The following is a 20,648-nucleotide window of genomic DNA, read 5'->3' as shown; positions in this document are numbered from 1 at the left end:
GCTAAGATATCAAGAAATAAACAAATTGGACCTCAAGTAAACAACAAAAGTTTACCCATTATCACAAGGAAAGAGTTAAATTAAAGATATAAATGCATGTCCGCTTAGCCATTATGTGTATTTCATTTAGATATCAAAGAAGGAACATATATCAGCTACCATTTCTAAGGTTGTCTTTTTATTTTTCCTGACAGTTTGTAGCTTATTACAGATTTTTCCAGGGCTGACAGAGAAGTAATGACACATTAGAAACAAAAAAAGTGTCAAATATGTTATAAATGAATCCATACATTGTATAAATGTTTGAAATCAGTAGTAGATTTATTACAGTACAAGCTCTTCATGTTCTAAAATCAGAACCTGCTGCTGAAAATAATATGGTTTATAATTTGGCTTTGGTGCAATTAATTTGTTTCTAGAAAAGTGCAGAATGGGTCTTGGATCAAAGCTAGAAGCATATGAATGATTTTTCAGAAAACCTTAAATTTCTATAGAGATAATAAATAGAAATTTCAATAATTTTAAGTTACTCTGACATCTGAAAATAAACACACCCACCAAGTGCAGGAGAATTCTGCCTATGTACAGTATGCAAGTATAAATGTGAGCCTTACACCACTGGAGAGGCAGGACGGAGGATCCCTGACTGAAAGAGTTTATCACAGGGTCTGCATGTTGGCAACAAGACGTCTTCTGACACACGCTCACTCTTACACACACAAACATTCGCTCATGCATGCTCTGGGTAAGATTCTTCTAATAAACTTGTCTGTGCAGATTTCTGTTGCACCTCACTCACTAGGAGCTGGAAAGAAAAAGAGAGGACATGTTATCTTTAAATTATTAAATGAATGATGTTACATTGTGTTAACATTGCACCACTCACCTGGTGCCTCCTCAGTTTTAGGCTCTGGGTCTGCGGCTGTGGCCTCTGCATTTTCTATTTGGAAAGAAAGACAAGGGTTTCACATGTTAGAAACAAAATTATCCACAGGTTTGATTAACCCTGGAAACCTGGAAGGGATACGGTATTCTAGACATTATAGCTGTGTCCCATTTCAGGCACTGCATCCTTTAAAGGGCACGACTGAAGCGCGATAACATCACATTTGTGCTGTTAAGGCTGTCCCATTTCAAATGCAGCTGAGAAAACCGCTGTCCTTTCCTTGATAAATGAAGAATGTGTTCGATTGCATCCTTTCGTGGCCTCATATATCCCAAAATCCATTGCTTGCCCGTTCAAACAGGCTAGTCCTCAAGCCGATGAGTAATGCACCTTAAAATGCAAATTATTTGTTTTTAACTCAAATCAAATAGCTACCAATACTAATGTTAAAAAGAAAGGGGTCTTGAATCTTCTAATTATCATTAAATAAATTAAACGATGGTAGGTATATTGGCTAGTTCTTGGGCAGCTATGAAGGATTCTTAGCAATAATAATTAGGTCAAATCAGGGGCAGCTGAAAACAGACAGGGAATCTTCCACGGATCAGGCTGTCTCATCGCAGTTCAGGCAGAACAGTCTGTGCAGTTTAGGTCTGTCAGAGGCTGCTACCTCTGAATTGAGACACAGCTAGTGTCTTTTTAACTCATCACTGAGAAGTTTTAAAGGGCGTGTGCCTAAGGTTGAAAGTACTTTCAGTGCTAACAGTAACTCCTCTGGATCATGTTGAGCAATGGACAACAAATAGAGCATGCTCCTGCAGACAGAAGGTGCTTCCCAACAGCTGGAACTCTTCTAGGAGGAACCAGGGTCTAAATTTAGTTTTGGGGTCATTAATCTAACCCATGTGAAGTCCCTGCTTGGAGGGTAGTACGTACCAAGGCCCAAGAAGTTTTGAACAGGACCTGAGGTGTTGAATGTTTCTGATTGCTAAAGAATTACTTTGACCAGGTCTGACTTACTGTGTTGAAAATATTGCATCACTTCCTGTTTTCCTACTGCTATGGTGTCACCCTGTCATTAGCCTTCAGTAGATCTTGAGATAAATTATTTTGCTTCATCTAATCACTGCTGTCATTTAATGGCTGTACACATGTATTTTCAATAGCGTGTGCATCACAAAGACATTTCTGTTAAAATTTTAATCACCTACAATAGAGCAAGAGGTCACAACATACAAAACTTAGAAACAACAAAAATCACAGCCATAACTTACAATAACTCAAAGGACTGGATGCATATTTTTACAAACAAACCTGTTTGAACCCTGACCACTGATAGACCCAGCAATGGATGAGCTGCTGTGTCCACCCCATCAATTTGTCACTCGATCCTCTCTTTCTCCCTCTCTCTCTCCCTCTCTCTGGCTGTGAAACAGAGTGAGAGGCTCTGTGGGCCTGATGGCTCTCAGTGGAAGCCCTGTGTGTGTTTGTGTGCTCTAGTTTCTCTGTGGACTCAGATTGCACCTTAATGAGACCATGATGACAACAAAGTGTAAGCAACACGCACACGCACCTTAAAGCTGCACGCAGACTGTCCAAACAGGCCTGTGGTCAAGCTAAAGTTCAGGCAGTCGAGATCAAGTGAAGACACGGGGTCAAGGAGAGTATTGACTATTTTTTACCTAATGAGGACAATTGTCAAATCTGTACTCTGAAAGAAACTTAGTTCTTCATGAGTGTCAGAGCTTGTTTTTCTACCTTTTTTTAAACACACAGGATTCTACCTTAAGTGGGGGCTGAGTGAGTTAAGAGTGTTTAGAGGATTGTATATATATCTTGGATAGACCCAAACTCTCTTATTTTCTTTCAAAATAAAAGCAGGTCTGTATCCAAACAGGAAGTCAAGTACCCATAGTTTAGGATGTATAAAGAAATCCAAAATAGTGGAATTTGAATTGAGATTAAACTTTTCAATCATTTTACAACCCTAGTGGAATACAATCTTGCACTGTGATAGGTAAGTAACTGAACATGAAAAAAATAATTTCACAGTGACCTAGGTTAACTCATCATGTGACCACCAAGATAGTGAGTTGAAGGTTCAGGAAAACATAATTTAGTGATGATAACTGGAAAACTGAGTAAAATGAAATGTATGGTTCCATGTGCTCTCAGGGCTTCCATAAATAACATGATTGCTAAACACAGTATTTCCCTGTCTGAATAAATGTAGTTCATTGGCTTTGCCACCTTTCCTGTCTTTCTTTACTTGCATGCATTTTATTGGTGCACAATTTGCATTAGACAAAAAGGAAAATGAAGAGCAGACCTCATGAAGCTGGTAGCAGCTGCTGTCATTTGCATAATGTTACATTGTGAAGTGAAAAGATAAACATTAAAGTGCACGGCGTCACCAAGCTCCATGTGGAGCAGGTCCATTTATAGAGTCAGCTTAAGTTAAGTGTGCAGGAGTTTATGCAAATTATCTTAAATGTGTTTTTAGTATGTTGGAGCTTGTGTTTACTTTATAACAGCCAGCCCATCTGTAAATGCTTTTGGTTGGATGTCCAACCTGCCAGTTTTTCTGCTTCTGTGCATAAAGGTTGTCTCAAAGTTTTAACCTTTCAAGTCTCCTGACTGTATTATTTGTTCAGTGACTAATGAAATGTTGTCTGAGCTGAGCTGTCTCTGCTAAACAAACTGCAATGAAACATGCTGTTGAACCATATAATCCTTTAACTTAACTTCAAAAACGTTGGTATTTGCTGACAAATAAGACAAACCAACTGGTTTGACTTCATGAATGAGGACAACCTGAAACGTGACCTGGAAACAATGTCGTTCTGGAAGGATTCTCTCTATGGCTCCCAATAATAACAATAAAAAATATCTTTTTCATGTATAATCAATCGATTAAACTGATCATTTTTGTAGAGTCAGTTCATAACAAATGTCTTCACAAGACACTCTCACGACAAATGGCAGGTCTGGACCAAGGTCTTAGCATAAAGGTTCCACATCACACAAACAACCAGACCACAAAGACAGTACAGCCTAAAGAAGACTTCAGTATCAAAATCAGTAATTACAAAATAGTTTTATGACACACTGATAAAAATATAAACAGTATGTGTTTCATTGTGGTTAACCCATGTGTCTGCAATTAAGACCTAAGTCGTGTGTGTTGTTGGATATCACCTGGTTACCATCACTGGAGAAAGAAAGGACATTATGTGCTGGGAACGCCTGTGTTCATTGGGCCACACAAAGGGAACTAAACCAGGTTAGAAGAGACGCGTATAATTTGTGACAATTTTGGCTTTAACCTTTTGTCTTGTGACGGCTCTAATCACATTCAAAGATGCCGTCCAATCCCATTTTTCAACCCATCAAAGTTAGAGGTAAAAATATAAATTAAATCCAAATTTGTGAATTTAAAAGGTCAAAATATGATCTAAAATGTCAAAATCATGAATTTTAAAGGAAAATTATGAAATAATGAGTTTTAAAGGTCAAATGTGAGATCAAATTTTAAATTCGGAGTTTAGATTGTCGGAGTATGAGTAAAAATTTTAAATTATAAGTGAAAAAGCTCAAAATTTGTGATAAAATTCAAAATCATAAGTTAAAAGGTCATAAAATGAGATACAATTTTAAATCATGAGTTTTAAAGGTCAAAATATGAATTAAAATTTAAAACTCTGAATCTAAAAGGTTAAAATATGAAATAAAAAGTCAAAATTATGAGTTTAAGTCATAATCATAAGATGCAAGATTGAATATATGAAATTAAAGCACATTGCTGACTAATATCTCAATATTTTTGTCCCTTTATGTTTTCAGGTTTTTCTGACTTAACAAGGATATTTTAAATTTTCAATGATAATTTTCATTTTTATATTGGAGGAAATGTGCAGACCTCATACTGGTGGGCCAGTTCTAATAAAAGTATGATATGATCTTGCGGTGCTTGATCAGGTATGGCAAAGATGCTCAGGGAGAAAAAAACATGAATCCAAAGTGTCTCTATCACTCTGGAAAATTATGTGTGATGAAAAATATTCCTTAGTTTCCAGCCTACCTTGCCCAGGAGCGGCTGCTGCCTCTGTAGAGCTCGCTGGCGTCTCTGCTGTTGCAGGAGCCTCTGCAGGTGCGGCTGCCTCTTCTGGTGCTTCTGCAGGTGCTGCAGCTTCAGAAGGTTCTGCTGCTGGTTCTACTGGTGCTGCTGCTGCATCTGCAGCTGGCTGAGGCTCCTCCCCTGAAGATGGAGCTGCAGCTGTGTTTTCTGCAGATGTTGCAGCTGCAGCAGGTTCCTCTGCAGGCTTAGCATCTCCACCTTCAGCAGCTGGTGTCTGGTCAGGGATTGTTTCACTGTCTTCAGCTACTTTGCCATTCTCGTTGGCCGCTCCTGTCAAGGACAAAACTGCAGGATATCAACATCAGTAAACTGATCATTAAATATGTAGAATATAGTTTTAATACTGACTATCCAAGCTTTACTAGTTCAGCTGTAAAATCTACTAAAACAGTTAACTTTGACATTCACTGAGACCACTGAGCATAAGTACAACAACTACTCATAAAGTAATTATCAAGAATCTAATGTGTTACAATATACCATGAATCATACTTCTTTGGGAGGTGGGATTTTTGCCTGTATTTTGATGGGACAGGACAGTTCTTTACTGCAATTACTATTTTATTCCTTATTAGCAAGAGCAACAAAACAATAAGTAACAGGTAAAGTCACACCTCTGAAAAAATTAAATACACAGCAAAATTAAGAGTGTTAAATAAACTCATATAGAGTTAAATTTAATACTTTAAAAGTGTCTATATTGGTCCATGCTACATACAGTTAAGCTACATTTTGGTCTTTCCTGTCATATTTTCATTCAAGTGGCACTTTCAGATTTAGCATTTAAATATGAGACAGTTTAGGTTGAGGGTTTGTGTTGTAGTGTTTCCTTTACTTGGGTTGACTTTGTGTGTGTGTTGCCTACGAGATGGCTATGGTGTGCTCTTAATCTAAAACCAGCAGGTTAATCTGTAACAAATGTCATCACGGGTGCCATGCAACACTGAAAACAATTCTTTAAATGCAATCAATACATCTACTCACACTCTGAAGGTTTCATTTGCAGAGTGCTTTAGAGGGAAAAGGGGATTACAAAAAAATCTGATATCGTGGTTTTGTCAAAAACACAACCTTGGTTTAAACTTTGAGAAAATAGTAAAAAAAAATAGTGCCTGATGCACACAAAATGACTCCTGAAATTTGAGGAACAGTTGAACAGAGTAATCAAATGTGTCCAATTAAAATGAACAATGAATGTGTGAACTTAGCCCTTAAATATTAGAAAAAGCTGTGAAGATAGTCATACATATTCTGCTTCAACTTGCCAAACATTAAAAATGTTCCTAAATATATAAAAAACCAACATAATGAGACCTCCAGTGAGACAAAACTGGAACCACAAAGGGTTAATGATAGTGTGGATTGTTGTTAATAAACACCAACAGCCTCACCTCACATTTCTCAGCTCTAGGGACTAGCTGCTGTGTTTTTAGGAACATTGTGTATCGCTTCCTTGTAGCTCTTTTTGTCAGAGGGATTTGCATTGCAAAGCTGTAAAGCACAGATCAGAGAAGTCCTGAAGGTTGACCTTCCATGTATGTATGACTGAGGTGTTTTCCCAAAAATGGTAACATTTTGCACAGAGTGAGTCATAATAACATATGAATGAATCCCATTCGGCAGCTAAAAGTTGCTAACTTTAGGGTGACATTATCACAGTGTAGGTGTTTTAAGGGGAAAGCTCAGGTAAAAGATTTCATCCTTCTTTTGTGAGAGCATCACGTCTGATTAGGTGAAGGAAATGAGTCATATGCAAATTCAAGTTGCGATCCTGACAAATTTTCATCTGACCTCTGGGGCAATTGTTGCATGAAAACCTTAAGTTTCGATGTCTTAGCCTGCAGAGAATTGTCAAACACTACTTATCAAACAACAATGGTGAGATACATTACCTCAAGTCCTCAGGATAAACTTCATTCTGATCACTTTTACAGGGTTGCAGAAGTCAGAGCAGGCCTGCCCATAGAACTGGCTGGGCCCCTGAAAAACCCAGTGAGTGAGCCACCCCCAGTTTTATGTCAATGCATGTGTGTTAGAAATATTGGTACTAGAATCCTGGATCATGGTAACCTCATTTTGGTGATGAAGAGTGTCTCAACCAAAAATGAGTCTGAAGTTAAAATTGTGTAATCATGCCAATTTTTAAAACCATTTTACCACTTTTCTCACTCATTTTTGCCACTCTTAACACCTGTTTGTCATTTCTATCCATTTTTTTTTTTGGCCAATTTTTACTCGTTTTTGCAACTTTTATCAATCATTGCCTCTTGTTTTCCTCAATCAATTATGGGTCTGATGTTTAAACTTTTAACACATTTTAACAACATTTTAACACTTTCCCACACATTTTTGCCACAAACAACCTATTTTCAACATATTTTTGCCAAGTTTTTAATCAATTTTCCGCACTTTTTTTGCCACTTCGTTTCTTTAAACCAATGTTTTCCAGATTTTGCCACTCTGAAAAATTTTTGTACCACTCTTTGCCAATTTTTGCCTTTTTACCTCTCTTTGCCACAATGTTTCAACCTTTAACTACACACACCATTTTTGTGCCACTGTTGACCCAATTTCACAACTTTTTTGCCACTTTAAAACAAGTTTTGCCACTTTCCTACCACTTTTAACCCATTTTTACCTCTTGTTGCCTATTTTTGTATAATTTCACAGTTATTCAGTTTTCACTAAAATGGTCACAGTTTCTTTTACTTTATTTTCTGGCATCTTCACATTACTTTCCATACAGTTTAGATTAATTTGCCCATACACATTCTAGACATTACCTTAAAAAGGTAATACCGTTTTATGAAAAGGGGTTTACATCTTTAAAAAGGCCACTTATTATGACAGCACTAAAAAAATAAAATTCATTGTTTTGTTGCTAAGATTAAAGTGATTATTGTCCAGGTTAGAAATAAAATGGTTTTCACAGCATTAACTTTACAATGATCATAAATTTTTTGAACTCCATGGGCCCCAGAAAACTCTCCCCTCCATCCCCCTTATGGACAGCCTTGGGTCAGGGTCAGCTACATGCCAACAACTTGAACTCCTCAGTGTTGTAGCTGTTTCTCTGCTCACTCAACTTCTATGCATTTTAGCATGCTCCTCTATGTAGTGTGCATGCATGTGTCTCAACTGCACAAACAGGCCCTTAGGATCTGTTTAAAGAATACAGGTAGAGCAAAGACACTCTCTCAGCAGGAGTCCAACTTAGTCAATCTTCTACTAGGATCCATCTCCTTATTCTCTGACTTCTCAGCTAAAGCCTTAGCTGGCAGAACTGCAAACAATGTGTCTTTCATTGTGTTTGTTCAGCATACAGATTAGGCAAATATCAACATTTGACAGCTTCTAAAGGTGAATTACACAAATATATATGGACTGAGTTTCCTTTGTCTGTCCTAGACTCATTTCAAAGAAGCGTTGATGTTTTACTTCCAAATGTGTGCTACTTAGCACCACAGCAGGGCCATCTCTGACCCACCACAACAAAGGAGTGTCCAAAATGGCTTCTCTGTTTCCTATTGAAACTTTAGACTGTCACCAAATCTGCTTTTGTCTCTGTTGGGGAGGACAAGGCCAGAGACCACTGTTAAATAATCACAATAAACTTTCCCGTCCTGTCACTGTGGAGCTCAGGCTCACTAAAAGCAAAGACACCAGATACCGCCTCCAGAGAAACACATCCATCATTTGCGTTTGGACTGACTATCTTTTATCAGCACCACTGACTACAGGATATTAAAAGGATGATGCAACTTTAGCTGGATACAGCTATGGAACATTTCCAACTGTTTGTAAAATGGCTTTTAAAAGTATGTGGTAAATTTTAAGATTGTCAGCTTTTGAATACGTTTGAATGCAATTATCATGTCTAGAAAAAGTTCAAAAGAACCATAAAACAAACTTACTTTCATACGTATCTAAAATCATTACCTTTAAAATAAAGCTTTACTGCTTTACTCTTTAATAAAAGTTATCAATTTAAATGATCATTTAAGACATTTTGTTGTATTTCATATGAAAATTATAAAGCTACCCTACTTTATTTTCTGTTTTGCGATAGAAAATCAACACTTCTAATACACCAGCTTAAACTCTGTGCTACATATTCCATTATTGCATCTATTTAGCCACTTAAATATGCTGGCAATGAATGTACCCATGTCTTTTTCAAGTTGCAATAGCATTACATTTGAGTATCAATGTTTTGTGCATCACCTGTTGTGCTGGCTCCGTTGCTCTCCTCGGGTTTAGCACCTGGTCGAATCGTATCAACCGCTGAAGTTTGCGAACTGGTGGAGCATCCCATCCTGTCTCGTGCACATAGAGGACTGGATTGTTGCCTTCTAAGTGAACAGGTGAGGAGAGGCTGTAGCTGCTCTGATGACGTCGTGCATAAATACCCTCTCTTTAAGTGTAGAGGACTCAGAACTGTAGACAGCGATTCCCCTGGAGGAGAAACGTCAAAACAGGTCTGTCGTCGAATTCCTTTAGTTCCGTGCGTAATTGCGCATCCTGGTTCCTCCTCCTGCAAACTTCGTTCTGCTGTCTGTGTTGTGGCTACAGGTATCTAGTGGGGAAGGTAGGTGAAATGTGGGCTTTTGTTGTGCGCTGTAACTTAGGCTGTTTCCAGGAGGCTGGCGGAGGGACAAAAATACATTATTCAGTCAGAGTGCTGCGGCCACCTCTTGTGGCGGAGAAAGTGGAACGGTGGCCCCAGCAAGATCCGAGAGTCAGGTCTTAAACTGAAAATAAAAACATAGATAGTACGATTAAACACAAACAAACAAAACAGTAAAAATGACCAAGAGCATCGAAAGTGTAGGAAGTCAAATGACAACAAAGTGTGCCCCCCCCCCCCTTTTTTTTGTAGCATTTTCAAATGTATTTATGTATTTACATGTGGTTTGATGGAAATACTTTCAAAAGACTGTCTCTAAACCATAGCTCTAAACCAGGTAAATCTGTAGGAATTTAAGGACAAAATGCATGAGGACGAAAAATGCCTAGCTTTTCCCATGAATCGCCCCCTCGTTAAAATCGGTGCAAGGCAACAAAATAATATTTTTAGTCATTGTTTAACGGAAGAAGAGGCCTTGCCATAGAGGTGGCTGGACCCCTGAAAAACCACGTTAATGGCCCCTCCCCTGTTGTGATGATTAGATGACATCGATGCACGTGTGCTGTATCAGTAGCATTGGTGCTAGCGTCCTGGCAACAGTTACTTCATTTAGGAGCTGAAAAGTATGACAAGGTAGTTTTGAATCTGGTGTTAGGATTGTGTAATCTTGCCACTTATTAACAAAATTTCACTACTTTTTCACTCATTTAGCCAGGTATAACCAATTTCACCATGTTTTTGCCTCTTTCAACATCTCATTGCCACTTTAATCATTTTTGTTAGTTTTGACCACTTTCGACCCACTTTCATCAGTTTTTTGTGACTTTTAACGCCGCTTTTTTTGTTACTTTCAGCCTTTTTTGCCATTTATTTTCACTTCTAGCCCATGCTGACCACCACTTCTAACCATGTTTAGCCCCATTTGCCATATTGACACTTTTTAAAACCCATTTTCACTTCTTCTGTGCAAATTTTGACCCTTTATTGCCACTTAATGCCATTACTTACTTTGCCATTTCGTGCCAACTTTTGCCACTGCTAACCTCATTTTGCCACATTTATTTGCACATTTTAAGCAATTTTAACGACTTTTTGCAATTTCCAAACCATTTCCACCACGTTTAACCTTTTTTCACCACTTTCCCCCCACTTTTAACCTATTGGAGCTACTTCACTGGAGGTGGGAATCTTTAGGCACCTCACGATTCGATTAGGATTCATAGGGCTATGAATAAACTCTAAATCGATTATTGATGCATTTTGATGCACTTGGGTTTTTATTTACATTTCTATTGTTCTCACTGCATCAAACATAATAAAAATATTACAATAGTGTTTAGAAAAAGAGAGATAAATCATATTTCCACTATCTTCTAATGGTATATGTGTGTAAACTGGAAATTTAAAAATTCTACTGGAACAAAGGTAGCAGCATCCTTTCCTTGTAACATATGTAAATTTAAAAACATAAAAATGCCCCTTTTCACAAATGAATAACTGGTATCTTGCTGATACGTGCTGCCTGTCAGAGTTCCACTTTTTTGTTCCTGCTATTCCACAGTATTAAATATTTAAATGATCATCTTGCTATTATCGATTATTGGATATTTATAAATCCAATTCAAAATCTTCCACCTCCACGTCACAATGTTTCTAAGAATTGATTTTCTCTCCCACCTCTATCACCCATTTTTGCAACCTTTTGCAATTATTACTCATTTTTCTTCTGGAGTTTTCACAGTTTCTTCTGCCTTTTTTTGGCATCCTGACGTATGACATTACTTTCCAAATTGTGTAGTTCATTGTACCCATCCATATTGTTAACATTATCAATAAAAGGGTAACTTTGTTGTAAGTAAATGGGGTTCATATCTTGGAAAAGGCTGTTTTTTGCCACAGCTTTAATGCATTTTTGTTTCTTTGATAAGAGTGATTATTATTCAGGTTAAATGGAATGGTTACCACAGCTTGACTTTGGCTGGGCCTCAGAAAGCCCTCCCCTTTACCCCCTACCCCCCATGGGTAGAGGAGTGTGTTTATACTACTGGAACAAATTGCAGTAATGAATAAACTGTTAAATGAGTAGAACTTGTTTTCAGAATAATTTTAGAAACTATGCAACAATGTCTGCTTGTGGGAATGTGTCAACCATAGACTGTAGCGTCAACCCATGCCCACCCCTGGGAAATAGATACCCTTCTCAACAAAACTCAAAACCTCAACTGCAAATGGGTAAATTCTGGCATCAAGTTAAAATGCACATGCAGAATGAAGGAACAATTAGACAAACAATAGACTGTAATGCTGAAACTTGGAATAACGCTGATTAAGCAGGAGCAATAAGATGCTAAAGAACTTGTGTTATAGTACTGATATAGCACCATGTGGGCAGATTATTAAAAAACACACACAGTGCCCATCCAGCTCCCAATTGGCCCACCCTTAAATCCTGAAACTTAAATGTGATTTTAAAAAATGTTAGGTAAAACAGTTTTCTTACTCTTCACATAGCCTATGACTCATTTCCCCCAATTTAAGCTTCAAATCTTGTTGTAATGTAGACCACTGTTTAGTTGTAGAGAAACATGTTCTTTGTATTCATGGGGTAAAGTAATGTTTATTTCTCATATAACTAGATCAAAATTGCAATTTAAGCCGAAATTGTGTGGAGATGCTGAGAGCTGAACTGTGGAAGAACTGCTAAATATCACTGAAAAAGCAAAAAATTTGCTCAAAATAGCCAATAAGAGCTAAAAGTAGCATAAGGAAATCTCAAAGTAGCCTGAAAATAGCTCAAAGTAGCCTAATAAAAGGTCAAAGTAGTCTAAAAATTGCTGAAAGTAGCATAAACACAGCTCAAAGTAGAGTAAAATAGCTGAAAACAGCAAAAGAAAAGCTCTGAGTAGCGTAAAAATAGCTGAAAATAGCATTAATATAGCTCAAAGTAGCCTAAAAAGAGCTGAAAATAGCATAAATATAGCTCAAAGTAGTCTTAAAATAGCTGAAAGTAGCATAAAATAGCTCAAAGTCACCTAAAATAGCTGAATATAGCACAAGAATAGCTCATAGTAGCCTGAAATAGCCAGAAATAGCATAATAATGCTAAAAGTAGCATTACAAAAATCTCAAAGTGACCTAAAAACTGGTCAAGGTAGTCAAGAAATTGCTGAAAGTGGCATAAGCACAGCTCCAAGTAGAGTCAAATAGCTGGAAATAGCAGAAGAATAGCTGAACATAGCCTTACATAGCTCAAAGTAGCATACGAATAGCTGAAAATAGCATAAGAATAGCTCAAAGTAGCCTGAAAAGAGCTGAAAGTAGCATAAGAATAGCTCAAAGTCGTCTAAAATAGCTGAAAAAAGCATAAGAAAAGCTGAAAGTAGCCTGTGATAGCCAGAAAGAGCCTAAATATAGCTTAAAGTAGCATAAGAATAGATGAAAGTAGCCTAAAATAGCCAGAAAGAGCCTAAATATAGCTTAAAGTAGCATAGGAATAGCTGAAAGTAGCCTGAAATAGCCAGAAAGAGCCTAAATATAGCTGAAAGTAGCATAGGAATAGCTAAAAGTACCATACAAATAGCTTGAAGTAGCCTAAAAAAAGGTCAAGGTAATCTAAAAATATCTGAAAGTAGCATAAGCACAGCTCAAAGTAGACTTCAATAGCTGTAAATGGCATCAATATAGCTCAAAGTAGCCTAAAATAGCTGAAAGTGGCATTAGAATAGCTCAAAGTAGCCTAAAAATAACTCACAGTAGCATAAGCACAGCTCAAAGTAGACTAAAATAGCTGAAAATAGCATCAGTTTATCTTAAAGTAGCCTAAAATAGCTGAAAATAGCATAAGAAAAGCTAAAAGTCACTTAAAGCTGCAATTAGCATAAGAATAGCTGAAAGTAGCCTAACATAGCTCAAAGTAGCATAAGAATAGCTCAAAGTACCCTATATATAGCTGAGAGTAGCATAAGAATAGCTCAAAGTAGCCTATAATAGCTGAAAGTAGCATAAGAATAGCTCAAAGTAGCATAAGAATAGCTCAAAGTAGCCTATATATAGCTGAGAGTAGCATAAGAATAGCTCAAAGTAGCCTATAATAGCTGAAAGTAGCATAAGAATAGCTCAAAGTAGCCTAATATGAGCTAAAGATAGCATAAGAATAGCTCAAAGTAGCCTATAATAGATAAAAGTAGCATAGGAATAGCTCAAAGTAGCCTTTAAAATGAAATGGGTTCAAAAGTAGGAAAAGGTGGTATTTAATGGCAAAAGGTATCTTAAATGGGTGAAAAGTGGCAAAAATGGTGAAACGGGGGCAAAAATAGGATATAGTGGCAAAAACAGGCAAAAAAGAGGAAGCAAGTGGTATTTAATTGCAACAGGTAGCTTCAATGGGTGAGAAATGGCATCAAAAATGGTGAATAGGAGCAACTATGGGAGCTATGTGGAGCTACATGTATGTGAAAGTTAATGGGAGTAAATCCTTGTGTCTGTAGGGGCTCCGAGGTTGCTATGGGGATCAAAGCCTGCATGACATCATTGTTTAATCAAGGCTGAGATCAAAGCATAATTAGAAACACCTGTGACAGCTTCTGTTAAAACTGCTCAGAAAACTGAGTTAAGTGGCCAAAACATGCACTCCGACAAAGTCAATTTAAGCTGTTGTTGTGAAAGCTAGCAGAAAATCAAAGGTACGGTGAGAATCAGCAGAAGTTGAAGAACGCGGTGATATGTTTTTTATATGTGGGACGTGAAAATTCATGCTACAAGAGCGAGTTAAAAACAGTGGTACCAAAAGCTCTCACTCAGGAGTCTTTGATCAAAAATTGCATTGCTGCAGATGAAGAGCTGTGGTGGAGTTAGTCACACTTTGAAGATCACTGTGCCAAAACCGTTGATCCTATTGACCTCAAATCTTTTTTGTGAGCAAGAGGAGAGGTGTAGCTACATTTTGCTGTTAAAATTATTTCTCTAGAGCCAATATTTTTCTCAGGAGAGCAGTTTGTTCACAGGGCTGCCTCTAGTTTTTAAGAGTCCAGCCACACTCTGGCGGTGATGTCATCACTCTAAGTCTCACTCTAAAACGTCTGAGAGCCAAAATCTTGAAAAAGTTTGATCAGCAAAAAGCATGATAGTTCAAAAATTATAAATAGTAGAAAAGAGTATTATAGTTGGCAAAATTCTACACAAGAAGCTGAAGAGTATGAGAGTAAAATAGTGAAAATAGCCCAAGGAGTGCCAAAGTTATGAGCAGTGGAAAAAGGTGCAAATTTGTGAAATTTTTGCCATCTGCTTAACATTGTTAAACAAAATTAAATATTTTAAAAATTATAAAAGTTAGAAATGAGAAAAGCCATAGCAGTCGAATGGCGGAGAAATGTGATTTTTTGAAGTTTGAACGGTGTCGATACGTAAAATTGGTAAAAGGGAAAAACTGTTAAGCCTGATGTCCTCTGCAAACAATACCCATGAGCAGGTTGCGCGTACTCGTCTGCGCAGGCTCACCGACACATAGCGGCGCAGTGCATGACGGTACTTCCTTTCTCTCCGAGGCCATATTGGAGTTAACTCACAGTAAGAAAAGCTCTCAGTTTTCTGATTAAAAAAACAGCGAGTTTGGCCATTTTAACCCGATATTTCTTACCAGTCGTTAACAGTAGTCTCCTTCTTCTCCCCTCTCGCCCTCAGGTTGGCCGGACCGGACTAAACCGCAAAAATGGTGGCCGCAAAGAAGACGGTGAGTAGCTCTGACTCTTCCCGAGCGCACGCGCTGCTTACAGAGCTAGGCGGTTGCTTCACGTGGAGACGTGTTTCTGTCAGGCCTGTCGGCTATCTCTGTTAGCCCTTCAGCTAATTCATGTCAACTGAAAACATGCGGAAAATACGTGACGTTTTGGGGTTAGAGTCATTATTGCTTTATTTTTACCTAAACTGGTCTGCTGTCTCTTTCAAATGATGTCCACTTATTTGTCATTTTGCTGATGTTGGATGTAGAGGCCCCGAACAACACTGGGAGTTTAGCTGATGCTAATATGCTAACTGTAACGCCAGAGCAAGATAGTAAATAAAACTGACAACGGTCTGACAAAGTGTGGGTTCAGACTCCATTATGCAGACTTGTTGGTGAACCTCCGTCAAAATGCCATATCGCTATGTCGTTGGGTTGATTTAATTTTATCTGGTAATAAAACAGGAAAGCTTCTGTGCTGTCTTTCACTTCTTGCACTTTCTCCTTGTTTGTTCAGAAAAAGTCTATGGAGTCCATCAACTCCAGACTCCAGCTAGTGATGAAGAGTGGAAAATACGTCCTGGGCTACAAACAGTCCCAGAAGATGATCCGTCAGGGAAAAGCCAAGCTGGTTATCCTGGCCAACAACTGCCCTGCCCTCAGGTATATCATGAAACTGTGAAAAAATCTACAATTGTATCATCTTTACAACTGTTTGTTTCAGTTGTCAAACGTAGGAATACAATAACACACCCGACTCACACCACAATTCATGTCCACAATCTGATTTTTCTCACAAAGTTTGCAGGAGTATAGGTAACCCAGTTTGTTCAAGCTGTAAATAAGAGTTCCTCACAAAATGGTGTTTGTGATGTCTTATTTTGAAAGGACATAAGAAATTTGTGCTACTGCATAGTGTCAGAAGTTAAAACGGCATAAAGAATAGTCAGGAAAAAATGTCTGAAGTGTTACTCCTCTGTTGAAAAGAACAGATTTTCAAAGTGGTGTATTTTGCATTTCTTTCTTCGTTACTTTTAAAGCAGGTATACAGACACTACTCACAACACGCGAGGTAAAGGGATAGGCACACTCATCTTGTCTATCTAAAGCTGATGGAAATAAGGAACTTAAATTCAAGCAAAGAAAAATTTAAAATCAAAAGCAGCTTTATCTGGGGACATTGCCTTCTGCCATATCTGTATGCTTGTGTTTAGCTGCAAATGAGAAGAAACATAACAGACCTACAAGTGAAGTCTACAGCAGATATCCTGCTTTGATTTGTGGCTTTTTAATTAATTTGTGGACTTTTGCCTTTTATTATGATAGGATAGCTGGGGAGAGAGAAGGGGTAAACATGTACCATACAGAACCAGGTTTGGGAATCTATCCTGTGTGCAGAGGACTTGTGATCGCTGTACACAGGTGCCTGCTCTACCAATGGAGCCAAACTGGTGCCTTGTGACTCATTTGACTTGTGCAAATTGCCCCTTATATGTCCTTCAACTGTTTCCAGAGATTCTGTGACATCCCTAGTAAAAAGCAAATTATGTTATAGTTGGTGATGTTCTTTGTCTCTGATTTGCAATTACAGCCTGTAGATGACAGGGCTGTTAGTATGGCTAAGGCCGGCCACACACTAGACGATTTTTTAATCTGAAATGATTTTAAAACCGTGAGAGACCACAGACTTCAGGGCAATTTCCAAAGATTTTTCGTCTTTAATCCTCTGAACGCACACACTAGACAACTCTGCCAGATTGTCAGATCACTGGAGACCACACACCTGCCTACCTGCCTACGACCTTGCGCGATCACGTGACTACAGACGAAAACAAAACACGGATGTTTGTCGATACCGTCTTGCTGTCTCTCCACAACAGAGTGTCCTGGCATGCGTTACAGGTGCAACAGCAATGATAAAACAAGGGAAAGACTCAGGACGAAATCCTGGTTGGAATTAAGGTACCGTTGTGTTTATGGTTGTGAGCTGTGAATGTACGTATGATTCGTCTGGTGACGCTACCTGTGTGCTCACTCTCATTGGTTGTTGTGGGTACTCTGTCAGCGGCACTATGACCTAGAATCGTAAATATCAAACAGGTTTGATATTTACAATTCAGGGTCTGAGGGGCTACGGTGTGATTTGGAGCAGTAAATTAATCGTGTTGACACCACACACATGCAGACTATTCAGACAAATAATAGTTTGTGACGAGGCTCCAGTTGTTATACGCCCCTACGATCATCGGGGGAGGCAAATCTTGCCCCAAATCGGGCTTAAAATCCTGTAGTGTGTGGCCGGCATCAACAGGAGTGGAACAATATGGCACTACTCCCGACTGTTTTTAAGCACGCTGCATAAATTATTTTAGATCAGATGACACAAAATACCTTTGCATCACAACAAGCTTGGTGTTGTTGCATGTTAAATCTTAATCTGGTGATCACTTGGTGCAATGTCAAAGATTTCAGATTTTAAATGCTCATGACTTTAAGAACAACTGGGCCTTTTTAAGGTGTACAGCGATTTAATGCAGATCAGCTTCGAAGGTTATTTTACTTTGAATATGCTGGTTGCCATTTTTTTGCCTTAATAAAGATTAACTACAGGTTGGGAAAAAATGTGCAATCAGAAGACATTACTGCCTGCAGTTTCCAGGTTAGCGTGACCTCAGTGGCTCTTCATTTTGTTAAACTTGGATGAGGGTTATTAACGATGCAAAGCAGGTGGATTAGCCAGGTTCCATGCCAGGCGAGTCCATCGTGCAAAGCTCTGAGAAACTCTTGTTCCTGGCTAGAGAATAACAGATCAATCGTCATAGGTGCAGCTATGGGGGCGGTTTTATCAGGACTGGACAACATTTCTTAATTAAAATAAAAGCAGAGAATTACACTTAAAGCTTCTCTTGGTGGAAAGTATGCTTTTGCTTTGACTGGCTTTGTCAAGAGTTTGAGCTACCAACTAGCTCAACTGCAAGAAAACTGGTGCCTGTTGAGCTCACGTTATGTAGTTTACTCCCCAGAGCGGTACATGCCTACTATGTCATATGTTTTGTCCTGTAATGAATGTGACAAACATAAGATTCATCCTCTCATCATCCTGTTTACTTTTAAAGGTTCCCTTCCAAAACAATCGTCACAGTGTATGGCTGGGATGATAAAGCTTCAGCCCAGCCCATCCTAATTTTCTTAGCTAATTTGTTTAGACTTGTAGATCTACCTAGACATTTAAAGTGGTTGTATTTTTAGGTTGCCTTGATGTCAAAGTGGCTTTGATGACTTAACATTTGCAATCCTTTAATTCATTCTTTCTTTGAAAATTCTGTTCTGCTTTTTTATTTACCTCACATTTTCCCATTGTTTCTCCTTTTCAGGAAATCTGAGATTGAGTACTATGCCATGCTGGCCAAGACCGGTGTCCACCACTACAGTGGAAACAACATTGAGCTTGGTACAGCCTGCGGAAAATACTACAGGGTGTGCACATTGGCGATCATTGACCCCGGTGAGTATTCACATTTATACTGGACATCATCAGCATGGTAAATCCCAGGTTTTTGCATTTTGGCCTTTGTTCTGTGGAGCTTATGCATGTGTCATGATAGAGGGGCACATGTTAGAAAATGTAAGACTTATAGGATCTTTAAAAAAAAAAAAAGTTTCAGTTTCTGTGTTAAAAAAAAAAAAAGATATCAGATGTAAGCTTGAGTGAGAGAGCCAAACAGCAGTCAAAAAGATCACAACAATTTTAACCACAACATTTGTGATTAAAAAAGGAAATGCATCTTCATAAAAAGTCCTCTTATCAGCACATTATTGATCTAGTTTTATTTAACCTTTATTTAGCCAGGTAAGTCCCATTGAGATCAAAGATCTATTTTTCAAGGGAGACCTGACCAAGAATGGCAGCAATGCATAGTTTCAGTTGACTCTGGCATTCAGCATAAGTGTGTATATTCTGAAAGAATATGTTCCATATTGTAATGCAGTTCTTTTTCCTCCTGAAATATTATGATGTAACTTCTATTTTGGCTTTTTCTGTGATGTAATGTGCATCAGAGTAACTACTAGACTGCAGATGAATTTAATGTAAAAATGATCCTTTGCATAAATGTGAAACTCTTAAATTGTTAAATATTACCTCTCTGATTATTTGGTTACCTCTGGTCACATGGTTTCCTCTTTGCGAATTTTTGCGCCTGATGGACCTGTTCTTGTGGTCCTGATCAGGACTAGTGGTTCGCTAAATGAAAACCTAATGGAGCTTTTCTTTGAATTGCCAGTTCATTCTGGAGGTTCATGGTTACTCCATTGGTGACATTTGCTCATGTTTATTTGTTTTAAAATGATCCATCTGATGTCTTGTTTTGTTCATATAAACTGACTTTGCATTGTTTTCTCTCCTCAGGCGATTCTGACATCATCAGGAGCATGCCAGATCAGCAGCAGCCACCTCAGTAGAGCTGATCCCCCACCCCGTTGTTATAAATAAAATCGGTGTTAACAGTACATGCTGTAGTCCTGTCATCTGTGATTAATATAAGCTCCATGTCCACACGGTTCATTATTCCTCAAAGTATCCACCAGAGAGCGTCAGTGTACTCTGTAGATTTTCCTAGATGAAGTCTCCATCATTAACACATCCACGGTCAGAGGGATTTCCTCCAGTCCCTGCAGATCTTTACATCATCCACAGACAAAAAACAAACTTAAAGGAAATCAGACGGAAAAACATCGCTGGTCTTTCTTTAGAGACTTGTGTAACAATTGCATGACAACAGGATTATCTGTTTCTGGGCAGCTGACATTTCACCCAAATGACCGCCTATCACAGTGTTGATGTCAAAATTACGCAACAGCTGATCGTTGAGAAAATTCTTTTTTTTTCTCACTTACATAAACCTTGGAGATGTCTGCCTGTGTTAATAGCTGCAGCCTGTTGACTGTAATAGAGTAAGGACACTTTCCTCTCTGAGGTATTAAAAGCTTTAGGGTGATGACCGTCTCTGTCATTCATACTGCTGATGTCTTACGACTTGTGTGAATGAAGTCCAACACTTCTACAAGGCCACAAACAGGATCTCTGGGGAAAAAATCAGGAAAAAAACTTGTTAAAAGTTTAAATCTTAACCATGAAACAACTAAACAATAAAGCTTAGGTTCTCACTGCACAGTTTAGCAGGTGAAATGTGAGCACTTTCACTATGAAGATTTCTTTTTGGCCATCAAGTGTTTTATATTTGAAATAAATGATGCATCAAAGCAATCATGGAAACAA

General features: G+C 38.2%; 2 protein-coding genes across 4 annotated transcripts; one reads left to right on the top strand and one right to left on the bottom strand.

The window, feature by feature from the left end:
- Window positions 1-168: 168 nt before the first annotated feature.
- On the bottom strand, window positions 169-15,416 carry LOC121524312 (skin secretory protein xP2-like). 3 transcript variants are annotated; one of them, XM_041809647.1, is made up of 5 exons: window positions 15,287-15,416; window positions 9,249-9,775; window positions 4,968-5,294; window positions 887-940; window positions 169-805 (listed from the first exon to the last, which is right to left on the bottom strand). In XM_041809647.1, the coding sequence occupies exons 2-5, from the start codon at window positions 9,337-9,339 to the stop codon at window positions 792-794; spliced, it is 486 nt and encodes a 161-aa protein (XP_041665581.1). In that variant the 5' UTR covers window positions 9,340-9,775; window positions 15,287-15,416; the 3' UTR covers window positions 169-791. The 3 variants fall into 3 exon arrangements, with proteins under 3 accessions (XP_041665581.1, XP_041665582.1, XP_041665580.1); XM_041809648.1 differs by having other exon boundaries at window positions 9,249-9,667; window positions 15,287-15,404; XM_041809646.1 differs by lacking the exon at window positions 15,287-15,416 and adding an exon at window positions 9,931-10,156.
- rpl30 (ribosomal protein L30) lies at window positions 15,124-19,879 on the top strand. Its single transcript, XM_041809649.1, has 5 exons — window positions 15,124-15,216; window positions 15,331-15,379; window positions 15,888-16,033; window positions 18,745-18,875; window positions 19,779-19,879. Exons 2-5 carry the CDS (start codon window positions 15,359-15,361, stop codon window positions 19,829-19,831), a joined length of 351 nt encoding a protein of 116 aa, XP_041665583.1. The 5' UTR covers window positions 15,124-15,216; window positions 15,331-15,358; the 3' UTR covers window positions 19,832-19,879.
- Window positions 19,880-20,648: the final 769 nt, after the last annotated feature.

The sequence above is a fragment of the Cheilinus undulatus genome, linkage group 16 (assembly GCF_018320785.1).
Source record: "Cheilinus undulatus linkage group 16, ASM1832078v1, whole genome shotgun sequence".
Classification (NCBI taxonomy): domain Eukaryota; kingdom Metazoa; phylum Chordata; class Actinopteri; order Labriformes; family Labridae; genus Cheilinus; species Cheilinus undulatus.
The sequence above is the reverse complement of the archived record's forward strand: the minus strand, read 5'-3'. Positions and strand labels throughout refer to the sequence as shown.

Coding starts and splice junctions, on each gene's coding strand:
- rpl30 (XM_041809649.1), top strand. CDS start 15,359: ATGGTGGCCGCAAAGAAGACG. Junction 16,034..18,744: donor AACAACTGCCCTGCCCTCAG/GTATATCATGAA, acceptor TCTCCTTTTCAG/GAAATCTGAGATTGAGTACT. Junction 18,876..19,778: donor ATTGGCGATCATTGACCCCG/GTGAGTATTCAC, acceptor TTCTCTCCTCAG/GCGATTCTGACATCATCAGG.
- LOC121524312 (XM_041809647.1), bottom strand. CDS start 9,339: ATGGGATGCTCCACCAGTTCGCAAACTTCAGCGGTTGATACGATTCGA. Junction 5,295..9,248: donor CAACGGAGCCAGCACAACAG/GTGATGCACAAA, acceptor TGTCCTTGACAG/GAGCGGCCAACGAGAATGGC. Junction 941..4,967: donor AGCAGCCGCTCCTGGGCAAG/GTAGGCTGGAAA, acceptor CTTTCCAAATAG/AAAATGCAGAGGCCACAGCC.